The sequence below is a fragment of the Struthio camelus genome, chromosome 1 (assembly GCF_040807025.1).
Source record: "Struthio camelus isolate bStrCam1 chromosome 1, bStrCam1.hap1, whole genome shotgun sequence".
Classification (NCBI taxonomy): Eukaryota; Metazoa; Chordata; class Aves; order Struthioniformes; family Struthionidae; genus Struthio; species Struthio camelus.
Genome location: NC_090942.1, coordinates 1,525,506 through 1,545,715, shown reverse-complemented (window position 1 = coordinate 1,545,715; position 20,210 = coordinate 1,525,506). Strand labels below are relative to the sequence as shown.

At 46.9% G+C, this 20,210-nt stretch overlaps 1 protein-coding gene across 1 annotated transcript in view; it reads left to right on the top strand.

The window, feature by feature from the left end:
* Window positions 1-20,210, top strand: part of TNPO3 (transportin 3) — a 50,808-nt gene that overhangs the window by 2,520 nt on the left and 28,078 nt on the right. The window contains exons 2-3 of the mRNA XM_068943719.1: window positions 17,935-18,135; window positions 19,620-19,693. Of these exons, the coding sequence (XP_068799820.1) occupies window positions 17,935-18,135; window positions 19,620-19,693 (275 nt within the window). The remainder of the gene's footprint in view (window positions 1-17,934; window positions 18,136-19,619; window positions 19,694-20,210) is intronic.

Below are 20,210 nucleotides of genomic sequence, written 5' to 3'. Positions count from 1 at the left end.
AGCAGAGGGCCCCCCCGACGGCATTGTAGGGCCTGTGAGCCGTGCTTGAGACACACTGCCCCATCAAGAGGAGCGGTGGAAGCATTTGGGTCTTAATTTTTAAAAAAACCTGGCCTCCCACGAGGATGGGGTTTCTCATTCGTCTCTGTCCCTGTGGAAAGCCTTGTGGTCTGTTTTGCTCAGCTGTGGTTGCTTTGGACGCTTATCTGTGTTTTCCAGATCGTTTTGTAAACTAAATCAAAAGCGTGCTTATTTAATTTAAGCCTTTGTTGCCTTCTGCTCCTTGAACGCTTCTTTCTGCGCTGGCTGCTCCCTTTAACTAACTTGCCGTCGTACAAATAATCTCTAGTGACTGAACAGACAATTCCTCTGCGAAGCTGCTTTTGTCCTGTGGCGCAGATAAGTGTGCGTGAAGTACCTCAGCAGTCTGGCCAGAAGACAAAGGGGATCCCTTTGCTTTTTAGAGGGAAGTAACTTCTTTATCTTTTCTCAAGAGAAATGCCTTCAGAAACCTCCTTTCAGCTCTGGACTGGCTCTTTCATGTATGCAAGTGCGTTTTAAACTCAAGCAGCAAGCTAGCCTGTCTCCATGTTAACAGTGTTTCTGGTTCTCGCTTCTTATTTATACTTATTTGACCTGATGCTTTGAGAGATTCACTTGCAGAGTTTAGTGACACGTTTTAAGGAGCAATCCCGCTTCCCTCTCAGATCTTTGGGAAAGGAACGGACGCTCTGGAGTGCAACTTAAAATCATTCAGAATACATAACTTATTTAAATTGTTCTTTACTAAATTTATTTCAACTTTCAGACGTAAGCCAGAGAAAGAGGAGCGTTTTTTTTTAGAAAGATGAGCATTTCTGTTAGACGGACCATCATAGCAGGTACCGGATTTGGCTTGCCCAAGGCCTAGAGGCAGTCCAGCCCCTCTGTTCTTGTTCAGAGAAGGTAATAACAGCTTCAGAGAAGTGATGTTGTAGGCTAATTCCGTAGTAACGGTGTCGCAGCTTTCTCCATCGGCCTCTGCGAGGCAGGCTGGAGTGAGCAGACATAGTGTGCTGGCTGCCTCGTGGTATCGGGGGGGGGGGTGATCTTACCCCACGGTAAGTGGGAGGCAACATGACAGCTCTGACGAAGGGGCGGGCGACCCCCCCCCCCCGTAGTGTTATACCACTTGGTAGTATTATACCACTTCTTAGCAGCTTCTTTCTGCAGGCATGAAGTTGTCTGATACGTGTGCCTAAGCGAAGCCTTGTGGTATTAGGAATAGAAGTATTTTGTGGAATTGAAGGACTGAGTCATAGATGTAAAGTTGCAGGTAGCTGATGGCTGAGTAGGTCTCATTTAACAAAACTTCTTCCTGAAGAAGACATTAACAGAAGCTTAGGCTGCTGCTTTATTTCATGGGGTGGGGGGCTTCTGCTCAAGAAGCAGCATTAGCTCTCTGCACAGCTGTGGGCAGTTCACATGCGGGGTGTTTTAGTCCACTTCAGCAGTGTTGCAGTTTTTCATACCATCTGTGGCTGCGCTCCCGGTAGTGACAAAGCAGGATTTAAAAACTGAGGGCTCTTCTTGCATGCGTTGTAAAGTATAATAAGAGGATTTGGGAGATGCCAGTGAAAAGCCTGCTAATCGATGGCTGCAGAACATTTGCTGAAGCAAGTATCTATTGGAAAGTACTGGCATAAAGGTCTGCCTGGGTCTGCTTTGTGCAGAGAGACTGAACTGAGGTGCTTAAGTAGCAGCATTCCTTTGTAAACCGTGAAGGCTAATATAACTTGCAGGTCTTAGCTGTAGGAGGAGCCAGCAAGCTTTGCCTTCCAGTTGGAAGGCTCCTTCTGAAATTCAGACCTTTCCTCCTAATATAACTCGTTAGCCATTGCAGCAGATGCCACTGAAGATGCGAGTATTCTTGTGTAAAGTATATATTTTTAAGAGGTTATCATATCGCTCTCCATCCTTAGAGCTCTGGGTGCTTTCTGCTACTGTCACCTTCCAGAGGAGGGAGCTGAGGCAGCAGTAAGTGACCTGCCATAGCTGGAGTGAGTGCCAGGCGAAGAGGCAGAAGCGTGCTTGCAGGACTTGCACGCTGGGTTGTACCATTTGGGGAAGGATTGAGAATAAAAATCCCTTTGCTGTTTTTCCATACCCTTCACCCTCTTTTCTCTGGGCCTGTAACGATGTGGCTCCTGAGACTGTAGTGCTCAGGGTATCGGCTTTTATTGCAGGTATGACCTTGCTGATGAGCTTCGAATAGGTATTTTGTGTCTGCTGGTCTGCATAGAAATGTAGAAGTAGCGAGTGTAATTGCTTTTGGTGCCCGACTTCTAGGTTGACCTGTAGCAGAAATAGCTGAGGTGGTTCACGGTGAAGAACCAGCTATACATAGACTGCCAACTTAACAGACCCACCAGCAGTTCAGAGACTTAGTGTCATACGCTGACGCTCAGAGCAGCAGTTACACTTATCAAGTGCTTTCTTATCGTTAATGTTTTTTTTAAATAAAGTCTCATTGTATCTTGAGCTGAATCAAGTCTTTGGACTCCGTTCTGTTCACAAACTGTCCCCATGCAAATAATGTTTCTTAAACAATCATTATCAGCCAGAATAGTGTTTGCAGTACTTGATTAGAGGCACATGAGCTGTTTGTGATTGTTAGATATTTGAACAGTTTGTTTTCGGTTGGTTACTTGCCATTTACTGCTGTTTGAACGGACGCTGAGGACTGGGTCGCCGCTATGAGTTTTTCCATTTCTGGAATCATGTTGTCTTAAGATCTCGCTGTTTACCAGGGATATCGTCACAAACTATAATCATTGTGGGCGCGAGAAGCTAAAGCTTAAATATTAATTGGTAGATGCTCTTGATAGTGTGCCCGAACCATTTTGTGAGGCTAACTGTGTTTCTAAAAGATGACAGTAGGAGTATTGGTATTGCACTTTGCTAGTGATTGGCTTGAGTAGTTCAAATTTATTTGTCTGCTCCTTTGTTCTTTCTGGCCCTTAACCACTAATTAGTTTGGGGAAACAGGGAATGTCTTAATGGAGCATCCCGAAGAGCAGTTGTGAACTTGACTGTTCTGTCTACAGCGCTGGAAAGGTCTGCTGTGGTTTAGGTAGACTTGTACCTACAGAACTTGAAGATCATTTAACCAGCGAAATTACACTGTATGTTTGGAGTTGCATAAAGGCTAGTTCCAGAAGATCTTGAGCTGCTTTAATGCAGGAGGCACTTGTGGCATGCACAGGGAGTAAACTTGTGTTTCAGATGGATTCAGTTTTCTGAACCTGATTTCTTAATTGTATCTTCAGTAGCTTGCCTTTAGAGTGGACTGTTCATAAAAAGCGCAGTATAGATAAGCAGCTGAAAGCTGGTACTTCCTATTTTTCAATGTGGACTAAGTGTAGGTTGGTTTATGATTTAATGTTGATTCATAAAGTGCTTTCTAAAAGACGGAAATTATGCATGGCTTGTAGCCCGAGAGGTTTCATATAAATGACTAACTATTGATTTTCTTTGATCTGTCCCTAAAATTAATTTAATGGTAACATTGGGTGGAAATCTAACCCCTAATTAAAATAAAAAACAACTTTTACCAATTGACGCATGCTAGAAATAATTTTCGAATCCCTCTTGTAAGCTTTTTAAAGCAAATAAAATCTTGCTGCTTTTGCACCCCACATTCAAAATTGTGCTAGTGCCGTATGTGTGGAGAGGGGCCCGTGAAATACAGGAGGAGGAGATTGCCTCTGCAAAGAAAACCCAGGAGGCAAACCAAGACAGGAGCTAGCTGGCTTCACTCTTGTTTACAAACACTAGAAGCCTGTTTAAAGCTTTTTCATTTTAGGGCGGTGAGAAGAGAAGTAAACGTAAGATGGGCAAATTGGCTTCAGCTGACCGGTCACTGCTGCAGGAGTTTCTCTGGCCGAGGGAGCCTTTGGGTGCCTGGTCACCTGCTCTGAGCTCAACCAGAGCAGCGGGAGCCAGCTGGGCCGCAGCAGGCAGTGCCCGATATGGCTGGCTCTTCCCATCCCTTTGTGAGTTCCTCGAAGGGGTAAAACAGATGTTAGGAGTTTCTTTTAGTATCTTGGGCTATGCAGATTTGTTTTGTCTTGTAACGTTGCTCTTCCTTGTGTACGTGCGTGTGGCTCGGTGCTGACTGCCACTTGGAGGCTGGCACGGTTAGGAGTTCTCCCGCTAAACCAGCTAAAACCATTCATCGCAAGCCAAAAAGCTGCATGCCAAGCTCTTTGTGTGGCCCAAACCCAGAAGTTCATTTTTTAAAGAGGGGACAAGTAAGAACGTGGGAGGATGGGTGATCCCTGGGCGCAGCTTCAGGGAGAGATGACAGTGACTATCTGGAAGTCCTGCTGTTGTGCCACCAAATGAGGCTTGGCTGACCACGTAGCTGAGTCCTGGGGTGACCCAAAGTTGTCCTTAGCAGTTCTTGCACTGCTTTCGCTCTCTCCACGAGGGACTTGGGTTACTGAGCACTTGCTACAGCTGCTGTGTGTCACAAGCACGGTGTGGAACATGTGCCTGAGTTGCACATAGGCCACATGGCTCAAGAGTATCAGGCTAGTCGCTCCTCTTCTAAATGTCAGACTAATTTCCCTCCCCTCCCTGCCTAAAAAGTGTCACCGAACTGCAGGATAAGGGAGATTGGGCGGCACCTCTGAGAGTTTCTACTCCAGCCCCCTGATCAAAGCAGCACTAACTTCAAAGTTAGATGTGGTCCTGTGGCAGTGATGGGATGGCTGGATTATAACGGAGCCATCACTTAAACCGTCCTGGTCAGCAGGGTCTTAGCCTGACCCAGAATTTGTGATTCAGGTTACTGTCAAACCAATGTAAATGAGAAACCCCCAGCTTCGTGAGAATGTGTGTCCCTGGTACGTTTGCTGTTTTGCAAGGACGGAACTATGCTGGCCTTGGTGGAATTGGGGTTTTTTGTCTGCTAGGGACACTTGACCGGTTGTAGCGGACACAAATGCGTGAGTGGCTGTCAGAGAGGAATGTCGGGAGGTTCTCACTGGAAGTTTGAAGGAAGCACAGGTTTCAAAGGGCTATTCTAGAGGTGAACTGATCATTTAGTGCAACTTACTCACAGTTTATCTGCCCTCATCAGAGCCGCTGTTAATCTTGCCTTCTGCAGGCTGTTAAGCTCTCGATGGATTTTTGAGGCTTGGTGGCATCTTGGCAAAGCTTCAGAAGAGGGTCTGTATGCCAGCACGCAAAGATTAGATGTTAATATTTTTATACAAGAGGCTGTATTCGCTTCCCAGTCGTGGGGTTGTGTGTGTGTTTGTGTCTGTCCTCCCCAGAGTGCAGGGTGCTATTCTCTCCAGGTGGTCTGGTGCTGCTAGTCCTGAGCTTTTGGAACATTCAACTCTACACAACCAGAAATGTGCCAACCTGGTTGCCTCCTATGATGAGATGATTGGCTTGCTGCACCAGGGAAAGCGGTGGCTGTCCTTGATGTTTAGCAAGGGTTTCAACATGGTATCCTGCAGTATTCCTGTAACCAAACTGGAGAGAGATGGGCCGGATGGGTGGAACATAAGGTGGATGGAAAACTGGCCAGACCACTGGGCTCAGAGAGGAGGGGTCGGTTGTTTGGAGTTCAGCCTGTGGCCAGTTTTGAGTGGCATTCCTCAGGTCGTGGTGCTGGGGCCGGTACTATCAAATGTCTTCAGTAGCCACCTGGATGACAGGACAGAGGGCACCTCAGCAGCTCCATGCATGCTACTGAAATAGGGGGAGCAGTTGATACGCTGGAGACAGGGCTACCTTTCAAAGGGACCTTGATGGGCTGGAGAAACGGGCCGACAGGAACCTCAGGAAGTTCAGTCATGGCCGGAGGCAAGTCCCTTCACCGGGATGCGATAACACCCCTTGGGGACAAGTGCTTGGAGGTCAGCAGCGCGCCCTTGTGGTGCTGCACTCTGACCGCGTCCAGGATTGCGTTAGCCAGGGTGCAGCCCACCGGGTGAGGAAAGGGGCTCTCCCTTCCCCTTGGCGCTCATGAGACCACATCTGGGCCCCGGGGCCTCTTTGGGGCTTGCCAGCGCGAGGAAGGCATTAATTCACTGGAGCGAGTGCAACAGAGGCCGCTGAGGTGGTTGTGGCTGGAGTGTGGGATGTCAGAGGCGAGCTGGGCTTGTTCAGAGAAGATGTCAAAGAGCCGATGAAGGGGAGCACTTATTGCTGCCTGCCAGGACGCTAGGGAATGGGAGGGCACAGAAGGGACAGAGCTGGACCGCTCTTGGAGGTGTGCTGGCGTAGGGTGGGAGGCAGTGGGCACAAGCTGCAACAAGGGAATTCCCTTCTAGATATTAGGAGTGTTTCCACCCCCCACTCCCCAAGAGGATGGACAATCCCTGGAACAGAGGCCAGAGTGGGAGGAGTCTCCATCCTGGAAGACGTTCCCAGCTGCCCTGGACAAGGCCCTGAGCCTTTAAGTGGCTTCTGCTTTGAGCAGAGGGCTTGACCACGCACCTCCAGGTGCTGCTTGTTCTGTGATTCTAAGTTGCAGGTTTTCCTGCTGTTTCAAGTCTTTGCAACAACGTACATCTTCTGGGGTAAAGATTGCCTATGGAAGTATTTGAATCCTTTCGAGGGAAGGGTATGAGATTGTAATCTGGGGAACAGAAATGCAAGTTAAGCATTTTGGTGGAAAATTAGCAGGAAATGCTTCCTGTGAGGCAAGATTTTTTCAAACAGCCTGCCACATGCTTTTCTGAGCTGGAAGTTCTTGATTCTCACAGCACCTCTCTCAAAAAAGGCTGGGCCTCCCGTTCGTAACTTGTCCTCGTGCTGCTTCGGTATCCGTGTCTTAGAGGCTGGCATCAGACAGACCCCTGGACTAGCTGACTTCTTGAGTTTTCTTCAATTCGTGCTGGATGAGGAAAGAAATTGCAGTGGTGTTTGCCAGACTCCATCACCAATTCGGGCGTCTTGATGAAACCGCGTCTCTAGTACGCAAGCTGTGACCTGTTATCTCAGTAACAAGCAGAAGTCTGGCTTATACCTAGGAGTGGCAGGCTGTGGTAGGTAGAAGATGGCTACCTTTACTGGCCTCCCTGAGTCATCGTCACAGTCTTGTTGAGCGGAAGACTTGATTTTGAATGCATTGTCTTTGCCTAAAGCTTGTCTGAGTAAAGCGTAGCTGTAGCTCAGCATGTTGATGTGCGTTACAGCCGCTCTTCAAAAGCGTGTATGAGACTCTGGGGAGAGGCTTTTCGATAGCTATGAGGATTTGCCAACTGTTTTCTTGGCTTGGGAATTATGACCTTGGGCATATCATACTTTGGAGGTACTATTTGATTGAAGAATGGAAACAGACAATTCTTTGTCAAAAGGCTGGGGTGTAAAAGAAGCACTTTGTGGCTGCCTTTCGAGCATGAAGCCTTCCCTGTTTTCACAGCTTATGGCTCAAGCCAGCCTTTGTCTGAAAAGGATCCGTAAAATTTAAGGCTATGTTGTTAGTTTCTCTGCCTGATGCTTCAGCTTTCATGCATGGGGAAGATTTGTTAGAGTTCTGTGAGTAACTCTTCCACTAGCTGGGATTTAATGGCATTTGCATGGACTGAAAACTCCTTTTCCCCAAAACTTACTTCTCCAGAAAGACTTAATCGTCACTGAAGGTTTCTGACTGGAATGAGTGAAGTCAACTGTTGTGGACTTTTTCCAGCATTCGCACCTAATTTGATACAGCTGTGAGTCCCTCACTGTTGTTCGTGGTCTCCTGCTCAGTAGCAGGAGATTAAATTCTGGGGGAACTTACTTGTTGCAGTTGACCATCTAGTTTTACACTGTTACTGGGGCTTGGGGGGCAGCTGGGGCCTCTACAGCTGCCTAGAGTCATTCGCAGGCTCTTTGGCTAGATGTGTCTAGCTGAACACCATGTATTTTCTTAAATTCACATCTCAGATCTTTCAGTGTCTCAGGCTCTGCGCAGGTGAGTGCTTCTGCAGGATGCTTGTCCGTCTTCAGATGAGTGATGGTCAGAGCTGAGCATGAAGATTTTAAGGGAATGCTTGCTGCCGTGTTACGTCAGTTGACAGCAGCTCTCCAGAAGATATCTGGGGACTTTTTTGTCTGTTTGCTGTTATGTGAGTTACCAGCTTTGTTGAACCCTCTTATTCCTCGATATGTAAGGCCCGTTTCACTGCACTCTCTCCATCTGTGCTTTCGCCAGGGTCTCTTCGGTTGAATGGTGGTGTTTGAGGTTGCTTTTGCAAATTGGTGGGGCTGGAAAAGTAGGTGGTGGAAGTCCAGCCAGTTCCCTCAGGAACAGCCTGCAGTATTAGCTGGCCTAAGGTCGTTCTGTTATTGATGATCACTCTGTGGTGTTGGGGTCAGAAGGTGACACGGTGCCAGCAAATGGTCCTTCTCTGTAGGTGCTCTCCCCTGCAGCTTGTAATGGGGACGAGCTATAGCTATATTGTCCGCAAGGAGAAGCTGCGGAGGCTAGAGGAACTGAGGGTCGTGGTGGGCTGAAGGGCAGATGACGTTCCCTTTTCTCTCAGAGGCTTCCTTGGTATGGAAGCACCACAGCTGGGGAACGAGGCCACCGCCAGAGCTAGTGGGACGGTTTTGTGTTGAAGGCCAGTGCATCTGAATCGGGTTGTTTTTCAGAATGGCAGGCTGTATTTTGGGGATTCTGTTTCCATTTTGCGGTATGCTGTGTGGGCAGCGATGTGCCAGGCTGGTAGACGTGTCCTCCCACACAAAATTCTTCTGCCACTTGGACAATGCATCTTTTGTGAGGAGAAGATGCAAGGTTGCCTAGTTTGGAGAAGCTCCTCACCCTTAATCACAGTTCCCAACCTCCTGTTTGAGGTCCTTTTTAGGTATGAATTTCCTTGAAACTACAAATTGGCCATTTTTTTTGTACAGGGACAGCGTTATCTTGCCAGCTCCGTTTCTATCTAATTCCAGGACTGAGGCTTCTTTGCAGGCTGCGTTTGTTGAAGAACTTGCGTCACGTCATTGTGAGCGCTCTCTAGATGTGGTGTCATCTCCCCTCCCTTTCCCGTTTTTCCTTCTAGGCCCATGGGGAAAACAACATGACCTGCTTACAAGGCTTTGGTTGGGGGCGCAGAAGTGAGCGTGCCGAGTGTTTTGCATCTTACTAAGGGAAAACTATATTAAAGCACATCAAACTCTTAAGGATGAGCGTGTACCACGTCAGCCCCGTTAAAGGGTCTTAGTTTGTGTCTCCCGTATGTTTTTGCGGTATCGTTGCAATCTTGTTGGTAACCTGATGAGGAGAGGCTCGCAGGTAGCTGGGGGTGTCTCTGACGGAGATCTGTGAACATCAAGCCTTGAAGCGTGCTCTGTGTTTAGCTGGGGGCCGTGCAGAGAGGAGACCAGCAGGAAGCTGGGTTTATGGCAGCTTGGACTGGGAAGCAGCCTGTTGTTACCAGTGCAGCAGAGGCTTAACAGGGGCGTGAGGCTGCTTTTGTGGATAAGATTCGTGAGGACCAGGCTGGGAAGTTTCATGTGGATGGGTCGGGCACGGGGTATTCCTTCTGCTCGGTTGCTTTTTTTTTTTTTTTCTCTCTCTCCTCCTTTAGACCATTTTGGTTTTGTTTTTCCTTTTAACTTGCCAGCATGACGCTTTGGCCGTGCGTCTTAACGCTTCTGCAGCAGACTCCTGTCCTCCAGGACAATGCTGATAATCTTTTTCTGTGCTCCAGGAAGCACCAGAATGGTGAAACTAGCTGGAAGAGGGTCTATTTTCCTTGTGAAAAGTGATTGAACCGCATCAAGAAAGCAGTAAAATGATGAAAAATGCATTTGATTTTTGCAAATGTCTTCAATTATAATTTTCCAAGGTTCTAACTCTATAAGCCATCTCAAAATGAATGCCTTCTCATCTGCCCGTTTGTTAAAATTGAAAGAAATACTGCTTTTTTGGGAGGAGGGTTTTTTCTTTGTGCGCCTGAGGTCCCTAGGCTCGCCTTGTTTACGTCTTGGTCTCTTCTTATTACAGTCGTGTAAATACCCAACTCGTATTTCATACCAGTGTTAAATGTCAAGCTTCGAATGCTCTGTGTTTTAGCATTTCTTTTTGTTTTTTATCTGTCTTTAGAAGCTGGGTGCGTCGAGACAAAGCCCTTTGGTTGTTGATCTTCAGAACTTAATGATAAGGGTTTGAGCTGTATTTCTATTTTGCTCAATTTTTACATCAAAAATAAATTTGGTGAACCCCAGTATAAAGCTAGATAGATAGCCAAAGAAGATCTTATGCATGTAAGCAAGATTACAAAGGTATGGATCCTGGGGAAAGGGAAGCTTTAAGCCCGCTCGCTCTTATGACACGTGGGAACAACGACTCGTGATTTGCTTGTGAGATCTCAAAGGCGATCAGCTCCCTCCCTCTCTGCAAGTCTCGGTACTTAACGTACAAGGTCACTTTTGATTCCTACTGTAAAACTACCTCTTTTTAATGTAAAAATCCCTTTATAAAGTAATTAGAAAGTCATACCTGATCTATTTATAATATATTTAACATTAGGCCCTGAGCAAAACAGTCTACAGGCAAATGCCTGTACTGTATAAGGATCTTTTGTTTCCTCCATCCTACTGAGGAAAAAATGAAAATGAAGCAGAAATGAGGAATAGTTTGGGTTGGAAAGTGAAGACTCTCTGAAGTGAAACGATAGTTGACTAGGTCCTCAGAGGTGCCATCCTCAGTGTAATTAGGGAACGTGATACAAGTGGGTTAGCTAATCATTTTCTTCATGGACCTCTCTGGAAGTCCGCTTGGAGCTGAGTCTGTTCGTAGGTGAAAAGAAGGAACGAGCCTTTGGCTTCAAAACTTCAAGACGGGCTGTACTGTATGCTTGCAGAGTAGCCTTTTCTGCCTGTAAGTATTCCTATATCCTGTATGTTCTCATTATTTAAAAAACAAACAAACAAAAAACCAACTAACCAACCAAACAAAATACCCCAAACCGACAAGACCTGGAGTGGTTTGAGAAGGTCTTCCCTGCAAACAGCTGATCGTGTTGATACGTTGTCGTCCTTCCCGTAAGTGCTTGTAATCTGAAGGATGCTCTTAATTTGCTTCCCCTCACCCCCTTTTTTTGTTTTGTTTTTCATCTTGGAAATACTTTCTTATCACGTACCCAGAAAATTTCCCAAACTACGTTAGTCTCCTAAAGTACTTGGCTGCTCTCTGATCATTAGTGAGATACAGTCATCTTGCCAGTAGTTTGGAGTTAAGAGCTCAGAGACTAAACCTTGTAGGAATGGATTTGGAGAGTAGCTGGCCCCTCTTCCAGCCCTGCTTTGCTTGGAAGTATCATTAAGATTTCAATCTACTATCAAAACTTCCCGCGGATTTTCTAGACTGTCTTTTCTACACGCTGTGCTCCCTTACAACTTTGGAGACTTCCCTGGTCGGGAAGGAGGTGTCTGTCTTCCTTTGCAGGAGTGAGGCAGGTATTAGGTTGTGTAAAGCAGTACGGATTTGTGGATGTCTGGAGCGTGGTGCGAGTTGTTTGGGGTGCCACAAAGCACTCTTTGAATGAGGGATTTTTAAAAATGTCAGTTCCTCCTGCTGCTCCCTGTAAATGTCATTCCCTGAGCTATGCTTCAGAAGTCTTTACCGTAAGCTTCTTAAAAATAAATATTTTCCTATTCTTGTATTCAAAGGGGTATTGTGAGCCCTTCAGGGGAAGAGGGAACCAGCTATGCAGTTGATGGAGGAAACTGGGCAAAGTAAAACTTGGGTATCCGATAGCTGCAGTCAAAGGCTAAATATTTGTTTGTTTGTTTGTTTATTTTCCAAAGTTGACCCTTCTTAGGACCTTCCTTAGGTGTTCTGCTGCCATACACATCTATTTCTGCTCAATATAACTTCTCTCCCTTTTTTTTTTCTTTCTCTATATTGATTGGCAGTCCAAGTAATGGTGCCTGGAGCAGTCGGAGGGAACACAAAGCAACTTATTTGAGCTCTTGAAGGGTTTATATAATTACTGAATATGCTGAAGAAAATTCTGGGCACAGCCAACTTCTTTTAGTACTGTCAGTGATTTGTGTTCCCTAAACTATTAATTTTGCCATCCGTTGAATCAGCGATTTCTAGATCGCTAGCTTCTCAGTGGTGTAGCAGAGCTGGCGTTCCCTGGCTTTGGTTTTGCAAGCTTTCTGGTAGGGTCTGCTCACCCGCGTCCGTGCTGAATCCCCCTTTCTGCTGCTGTTTGTTTCTTGGCATGTAATTGTTCAGATCCAGAGGCTATGGAAAATGTGTCCGTTAATGCGGTTGAGTAGTCTTTAAATGCAGTTAGCAAGGGGTCCGCTGTGATTCTAGATGTCGTAGTGAGGATTTTTTATTTTCTGAAGAAGGGTTTTTTCTTTGTTACTAGCTTGGGAATTAATTGATGAGTATAAACAAAGCTATAGAGATGTTTCTATCAGAAGTACCTCCACGTTTTTGCTGCCACCCGTGTTGAAATTTTCATAGGCAAGTTATATAATATGGTGTTGGTAATAGCTGGAGTTATTGGGGAAAGCTTATTTAATAGACTGCGGTCACAGAGGCACGGAGCAGCTGCGAAGGAAGGATCAAAGCCTCCCAAAGCCCAGGAGCTTGTTTTAAAGGAGGCAGCTTTGGAGCCGCTCTCGCCTTGAACATCGCTAGCGATGCCTTCAAAGCCTGCTGGGTTCCCTTTGAAGACGAGCTCTGCAGAAGGCAGGTTGGGCTGGCCGCGCGCGGGAGCCGTACGGCGCTCGTACGGCCGCAGCAGGCTGCGGGCTCGGCAGTCCCTTCCCCAGCCTGTTACCGACAGGGTCTGCCGTGCAATTCAAAGGCCAAAGCGGTTCGTAGAAGAAATGCTAGTCTGGTGTTTGAGATGAAGACTGTCTGGATGTATGACCTAATAGAGCCAACCTCATGCAGGGCGTTAAAGTGGAATTACGGGGCCATAGAGAACGTGTGCCATGTCTTGTTTCAAGCTGTCGGGGTGAAGCTGTCCTTCTCTCCGGTCTAGATAATTGCAGCTAATTGTGGCATGTGATGCATTCACCTGCTGCTCAGGCTGAGCGTAAGGCAGTTTTTGTGCTTTATTCCGACTCTTTCGGTTGCGTTTGGAGGCAAAGGTTTTCTTGAATTTTCTTCTGTCTGAGCGGCGCTAAATGGAGACAGGGGAGAAGAGACTGGAGAACACCTCTCAGGGTGGTCTGAGGATCTCGGATACACAGTGGTCTTGTGTCTGCATACTTTTGGATTTTACAGCTCAGGTACTACCGTACGGGCTGAAATGACCTTACAAATATTTTCCAGCAAAATTTCAAGGAGTAGATTCAGGAGCTGGGCCCTGTCTTACTTCTTGAATGTGAAGAAATCAGAGCTTTACTTTATAGTATGCAGAAGAGCCTCATTTTCATTGGGAACAAGACTGGATCATGTTGACCTTGAGCTGAAGTCCTGAGCAACTCGGCACACTGCTCGTTCCCGTGTTTCTCCTCAACGAATATCACCGCATGGCGTTGCAGACCACTGCCTGTTTGGCGTGCATCTGGCCGCTAAACCTGGACGTCTGCTGTCTTGAGCATTGACCCGCGATGTGTTGGAGAACGCTGCTGGTTCTGCGTGTCCGCGTTTCCTGTAGTGTGTAGATAGATTTTTTTTTTTTTTTTTAAACAATCCTACATGACTAACTTGCCTTTCAAGATGAACTCTGGCATAGAAGAGATGATCCCAGAGCAAAGAACAGGTAGAAGCTGAGATGAAAACGGTGGTGATTTTTCTGTCTCTTCATTTGTTCATGTTCAAACACAGTGAAGTCCAGACTTTGATCGTAGCCTTACCTATTCTTTCAGTGCTTTTTGAATAGGCAGCTCCTCTGAGTTTGGAGGCAATTGCGAGTTAAATCAGTCAAAAAGTGTTGTGAGTGATGATTAGAAATTGAGGAGCGCTGGGCTGTGTTCCAGGAAGGCCTTGTCCTTTTAAGAAAGCAAGGAGAGGAACTGCAGCACCTACTTTGGCTGAGAGGGAGTGAAGGCAGCTCTAACAGCTGGAAGAAAGGCAAAATTGCCCGTGAGTCTCTGAATGGTAGAAGACTGGTGGGGAGAAAGGAATTTGAAGAAGGCTTTGCAAGTGTATTAAAAGCAAAATTTGAATTCTGATGTTGCTCTCTTTGTAGGTGGAGATGGTGGAATGCGTGATTGTGCATGGAGGAGGGAGAGAAGTGGCAAATTTGTTTTATGTTTGGGAAACTCCAGGCAATAAGTTCATGTGACGTAATGAAATGCTATCCAGTGTAATGCTGAGGCGTGAAAGAAAGCAACTCAAGTTGAGTGCTCTTTGTTATGAGATCCCATAAACTTTCATACAGCAGTGTTTAAAGTGTCTGGGTGAGATCTGTGTACTATTGAACTTGGATTTAATGGCATAACCCTCGTGCCTACTATTTCTTTTTGGCTGGGGGTGCGGAGGCCTGGAGGCAGTCCGCAGAAAATACCGAGCAAAGGGCTTTAATTGGAAGTTAAGATCGGTGGCTCTGAACTCCTTAATATTTTTGTTATTACTATTATGATATTATTACTATTATGATCACTGGAGAGGCTCAAGAGAACCACATGGATGAATACAAGCGCTGTATTTACAGCATGCTAACCGTGAGGCCCAGGTTCAAGAGAGAAGTTGAGCTGGGGAGTTGGGAGAGCTCTTGGATGGCTGCAAGACGTGAGGATTTCCCGGTCTTTATTGAGAGAATCGCGAAGCTCAGTCTATACTTGTTTTGCCTATGCAGGAACAAATACTTGATAACAGATGCGGTCTTCCCGCTGAAGATATGGTGATGCAGCTGGAAGATGAGGCTAGACAGACTGCATATTTTTTAAATGAGTGTTTAAGCATGGGAGCAACTTGCCAAAGGTTATGATTGAATCTTCTTCACGAACAAGTCTGAAATGAAGACTAACTTTTTTTTTTTTTTTTTAGTAGAGGCTTTAGTTCGCATTGGATTTAATTCAGGGAAGTCTTGTTGCTTAAAGGGTGCCATAGATAAGGGCTGCAAAGCCATTGCCTTATAGCATGGTTCAAAATCAGAAGTGCTCCTCTGCAGTGCCGCTTCCTAATCTGAGTCTGTTGAATTTCTCATGTTTTAACCACACTAAACTGAAGAGCGGTAGTCCTGCTCCATCAGTTCATTTTTAACACCTTCTTAGATTCATGTAGTGCCAAAGTTACCAGTGTTTAAAGAGACATTAGTCTGTCTTCTTCAGAATAAGACAGACTGTAGAATAAGACAGTAGTCTGGCTTATTTTATCTTTCGGTGCTGAGGCTGGGCACAGTTAATGCCAAGGTGCCCTTGTGCAGAGGGGCTTGAAGTTTGAAAAATAAAAATACCTGTAAACAAGATGTGGGTTTTACGGTAGCCCTGGTGCACCGCGGATGCCCGACGGAGCCCTCCATTCCTTTGCAGAGATGTTCACGCAAGCAGTTTGCATAACCCCCCGAACCTGAACGGTCTCATCACCAAAAAAAGCCCTCCTTTCACGCCAGGGTATCGTCTGTTGTGCAGCACGGCGGCAGCGAGAGCGGCTCGCTTGGCTGGGTCGCTGCCTCCCGGCAGCTTGCTGAAAAGCTTTTCTCCCCACCGTGTGCTTTTTCCCTGTGCGTAGGCTTAGGAGCAGAAGTCGACGTACGTGAGTTTGGAAAAAGAGCAGGCTGGTGTACTCTTGTCCGGTGCCAGAGGCGTGACAAGGAGAGGGGTGGCGAAGGGATGGGAGTCTCAGCCATGATTTGGAAGGACTAGGGGAAGGCTGCAGTATATATCTGCTCTTCCAAGGAGAAGTTTCCTCCAGATACAGTAAGAGGATGTCTTTTCTCCTGGGGTTTCTGTTCATCACAGCAGCTGCAAAAAGTGCATGAAGAACGTTACCATCTACACCTAGCAATGACCTATATCACCCCTAGGGTTTTTTTTTTTTTAATATGTTTCTTAAAAGGCAGACGCACAGAATCCTTTGTACAATAGATGATGGGATTCGTATTTTAATACGTTTATTTAGTTGTTCCCTTGATGACGCTCTTGGACCTGGACAGACTTTCACTAAAGTCCAGTCCGTCTCAGGTGTGCAATCCCGGCTTGTTGGGCGTCAATACATAGCTTTTGGGGAGCCCTTTGTTTTGGGGTAAGATGTTTGCCTATGGGCACTGTTGGTTGGACCTGTCTTTAATTTCCCCCAGTGAAAAGAATTAGAAGTAACTGCCATGTTCTGCTCCCATGCCTGGTTCCCCTTAATTTATGTGGGGGGATATCTTTTGGAGTCCAACAGAGTGACTCTTACAGTGATTATAGGGATAAAAAACATAATATGAGGACGGGTGGATGGTTGGCCTGTCAGTTCTGCGAGTCCGTGGAAAACAGAGGCTTGTGTCCAGCAGTTTGTTTGTGGTGCGCGTCAGGGGAGGAGTAGGTTGAGTCCCTCGAGGTCAGTCACACGCCTTCAGTAACAGGAGAGCACAGGGTAAACTGTGTGAGTTGTTCGGTTTAAGCTGGAACGTGCACCAAAAAGTCGAATTTCAAGTGTTTTGGGGAAACAAAACAATAATTTTAATACTTAACAAGAACAAATGCACTTGCCAAAATAAAGTTTCTTTCCAGAGAAAGACAGTTTCTTCAGTTCTGATAGTCCTCTTCACTTCTAATAGTTTCCTTCCAAACTTTGCTTAAGTTGTCCAGCGGTAGCCCTGCTCTTCCTTGGTTGGGCTCAGTGACGGCTGGAGGACCTAACCGAGCTTTCCTTCCTCGGCTTGCTCAGTTTTCCCACTGAGCTCTGTGCAGTGAGTCTCCAGCGGATCTAACAGGGGTCTGCAGGGTGAAGTGCTTATCCTCCGTGTCTGCCCGTTCTCTTATGAACGGGTTGTAACTAGCAGCTCCGTCCCTGTTGTGCTGCCCCAACGCCAGGTTTCAGAGGTATCCGTTACGTCAGGTTTCTTCTCCTCTGTGAAGACGAGCCAGGCTTCTAGGACTGGGGTATACATAACCCAGGGGCAGGGGAGGAAGGAGTATTTTCATACCTTCCGTCGCGGCAGTTTGGCTCGTTGACGCTGCCGAGATTGTCTCGTGAGTGTCATCTTGGCAACGCGAGGGTGGCACCCCAGTCTGGCAGGTAATGCCCGTGTGCAAGGGCCAGGCACCTGGTGTACTCAGCTCTCTCCGGGTAGACTGTGGTCCAGTGCCCCAGAGAGGGCAAAGCCTTCAGCTTCGTACCGATCGGAGGACTGTTCTTTGCCTCTCTCCTTTCTCAGGCTGGACAGAGGAGCAGCTATTTCCCTCTTTGCTGGCTCCCATCCAAGATCTTTAGCGTATCCGCAGTCTGTTGCGGAGTCGTAGGCTCCAGTGTATGCTGCTAGCACTGGAGATTTGCCCGATGACTGCAATCTTGCAATTACATGTCATTGTTTTGATCTGGGGAGACCTTTATACTGTCCTCCTTTGTCCATTTGTCCCTTGCTGAGCTCTCTCCATTCTCACTGATATATAATAGGAGCAGCAATTACCTATCTTAGCCTGAGAAGCCTCTTTTGTAGCTTTTTACTGCAAGGATGTGCATCAGATATGCTCTCTAATCTGTTCTCCCAGAGGGAATGCAGGTAACTGAGGCACCAGGCAGCTCTGCTGAGGTCAGGCGTGCGCTGGAAACTACTCTGCTTGTTTGAGGTATCAGGAGGGTGTCAGTGCCCCAGCTCCGGGCCCTGCAGCAATGTGCTCAGCATCACCTCGCCTGCTGACAGTCTCCTCGAGAGAACTGAGGAGGAGGTGTGTTTCCCTCTGTAGGAATTTGGGCTTTCCCTTACCTCAACACGTGACTTTGTATTGTAGAAAACCCGCTTAAAGCCTGCTGATACCTGTTGAATTTGTTCCACGTTTCTCTTCCTGCTTGCTGATGATGCTGTGGTTTGTCTGTAGGTTCACGCGTGGGAGATCTCAGACCAATTGCTGCAGATCCGGCAGGATGTGGAATCGTGCTATTTCGCAGCACAGACCATGAAGATGAAGATTCAGACTTCCTTCTATGAACTCCCCACAGACTCGCATGCTTCGTTACGGGACTCGTTGCTGTCCCACATCCAGAACTTGAAAGACCTATCACCTGTCATCGTAACCCAGGTAGGCCCTGCGTTGCGCGGAGCGCAGAAGGGGGAAGGAGCCGTTCTCTAAATGGCTGCAAGAGAAAGAAGTCTGAGGCTGCGTTCAACACTAAAGTCTGGACAATTAGTCTTAATTGGCTGTTCAGAGCAGACTGGTAGTCAGGCTTGTCACAGCCCTGCTAGAGCCGTTCTTTACGGTAATTGCTAGCTTACTTGGAGGAGGAAGGATAGATGCTGCAGGTCACACTGATTGTGGCCAGCTCCAGGTCTGGCACTTCTGGTTTTCTGAAACAGAGCCTTTGGACTCCCTTGGCTGCTTCTCCTCCAGGGCAGAGCAGTGACAACAGAGAAAGTCAATGCCTGTGGCCAGCCGGTCGTGTCTCTGGTACAGGATTGTTTGCTCTTGCTGATCGTTTGATTCCTTTAGTTAAATCAACTGCTTTATCCCATTGTTTGCTGTTTGGAGAGGGTGAGAGGAGGAACGGCTGTTCCTGTTTCCTTTTTTTTTTTTTTTTTCTCTCTCTCTCTCTTTTTTTTTTTTTTTCTCCCCCCCCTCCCTGCTGTGCTCAGCAATGGAAACAAAGGGCAGATTTGCCCAGCAGTGCTCCGAGTGGCTGGAAGGATTGCTTCTGAAGTGCTTTTATATTCTCGGAGGATCCCTTCCTTCTGAGAATATGCGTTCCAGTTATCGCTCCGACTCACTGACACAGCTCTGTGGCACGGTGATGTTCGACGCTGTGCAGCCTGAAGCAAGGCTGGCTGTTCAGACCCTAAATAACCCAAAGGAGAATATCGCATGTTCCTGTTGGGGCAGTGGACGTTCTGAACTTGACCACAGTTGCAGCGGGATTGGGTCTGGATGATTTTTTTTCCAATTCCCCCCCCTCCCCCCAAAAAAAACCCCCAAAACAAAAACCACAGCTATGCTAGTAACATTTGAGAATAGATAAGGCACTAAAGGAAGGACATTTGCGATGTACCTTCTGACAGCTGCTTTGAAATGAGTTCTCTGTAGCTGGGAAAGCACAGGGCACAGGTGTGTCGTGGTGTAGGAGGATGCAAGGAGTAGTTCAGACTTGCAGACCCCCGACTCGTCAGCCCGACAGAACTGAGTGTATTGCCTTTGGTGGAGCGATAGGACCAGCACTGCCGTAGAACTGCTAGAAATACCTCTGACAAATAGGTATCTTAAAAGATTCCATGCTTTCCATCACTAAGTACGTCATCAGCAAGAGACAAACTGCTAAGACCTGTTGTGTAGCCCCTTCTTTCCAAAGGGATTATGCACACGACAGGGATATGGTGAATTAACACCCCCCCCCACCCCCCACCTTGCAAACCCTGTGTTACCTACGAGCCCTGATGAGCACAGGTTTGACCGAGGGTCAGCACTCTTTCCCCTGTGCTGTTGGGGTGGAATCTAGGAATCTTGGTTTTAGGAGTAGGATTTCAACAATCACTGGTCTGAGGTGTGTTTTTAATCCTGTTCTCTTCCCCTTTTAGCTTGCATTAGCAATAGCAGACCTTGCCCTGCAAATGGCTTCTTGGAAAGGCTGCGTACAAACACTGGTTGAAAAGTAAGTAACTTTATATCATTAAATTCTGCATTGTTCATTGAGTAAACAGTAATGGGTGGACCTGCACAATCCAAAAAGGCACACAACAGGAAATGGCCAGGGGACAGGGAAGTATGCTGATCGATAACTTCACGTGGCTTGGATTATAGTAGGGAGATAGGCTCTCGTCGCTGTTTGGCGTCCTGAGGCGCTGCATTCACTTTGCTAGTGCAGCCGTGCCCAATTTTTGTATGATGGAGTTTTTTTGCTGGCATGGGGCTGCTGTGTGTTCACTGACGTGAGATAGCATATGCTGTAGTGCTATTATACTGAGACTGTCTTGTTCCAGACAATATCACCATGCTGTGGTGGTCCCATGGTATTGTGGAAAGGGGAGGGAATTTAATTTGTCTGGGCAATGGTAGTTGGACTTGATTTGCTTGTAGGACAGGAAAACTTTTGCAGTTTTTTTCAAATTGGCTGTTGAAAATCTTGTGCCTGACTCAGGGGTAAAGCTCATCTCACTAATGCTCTGCCT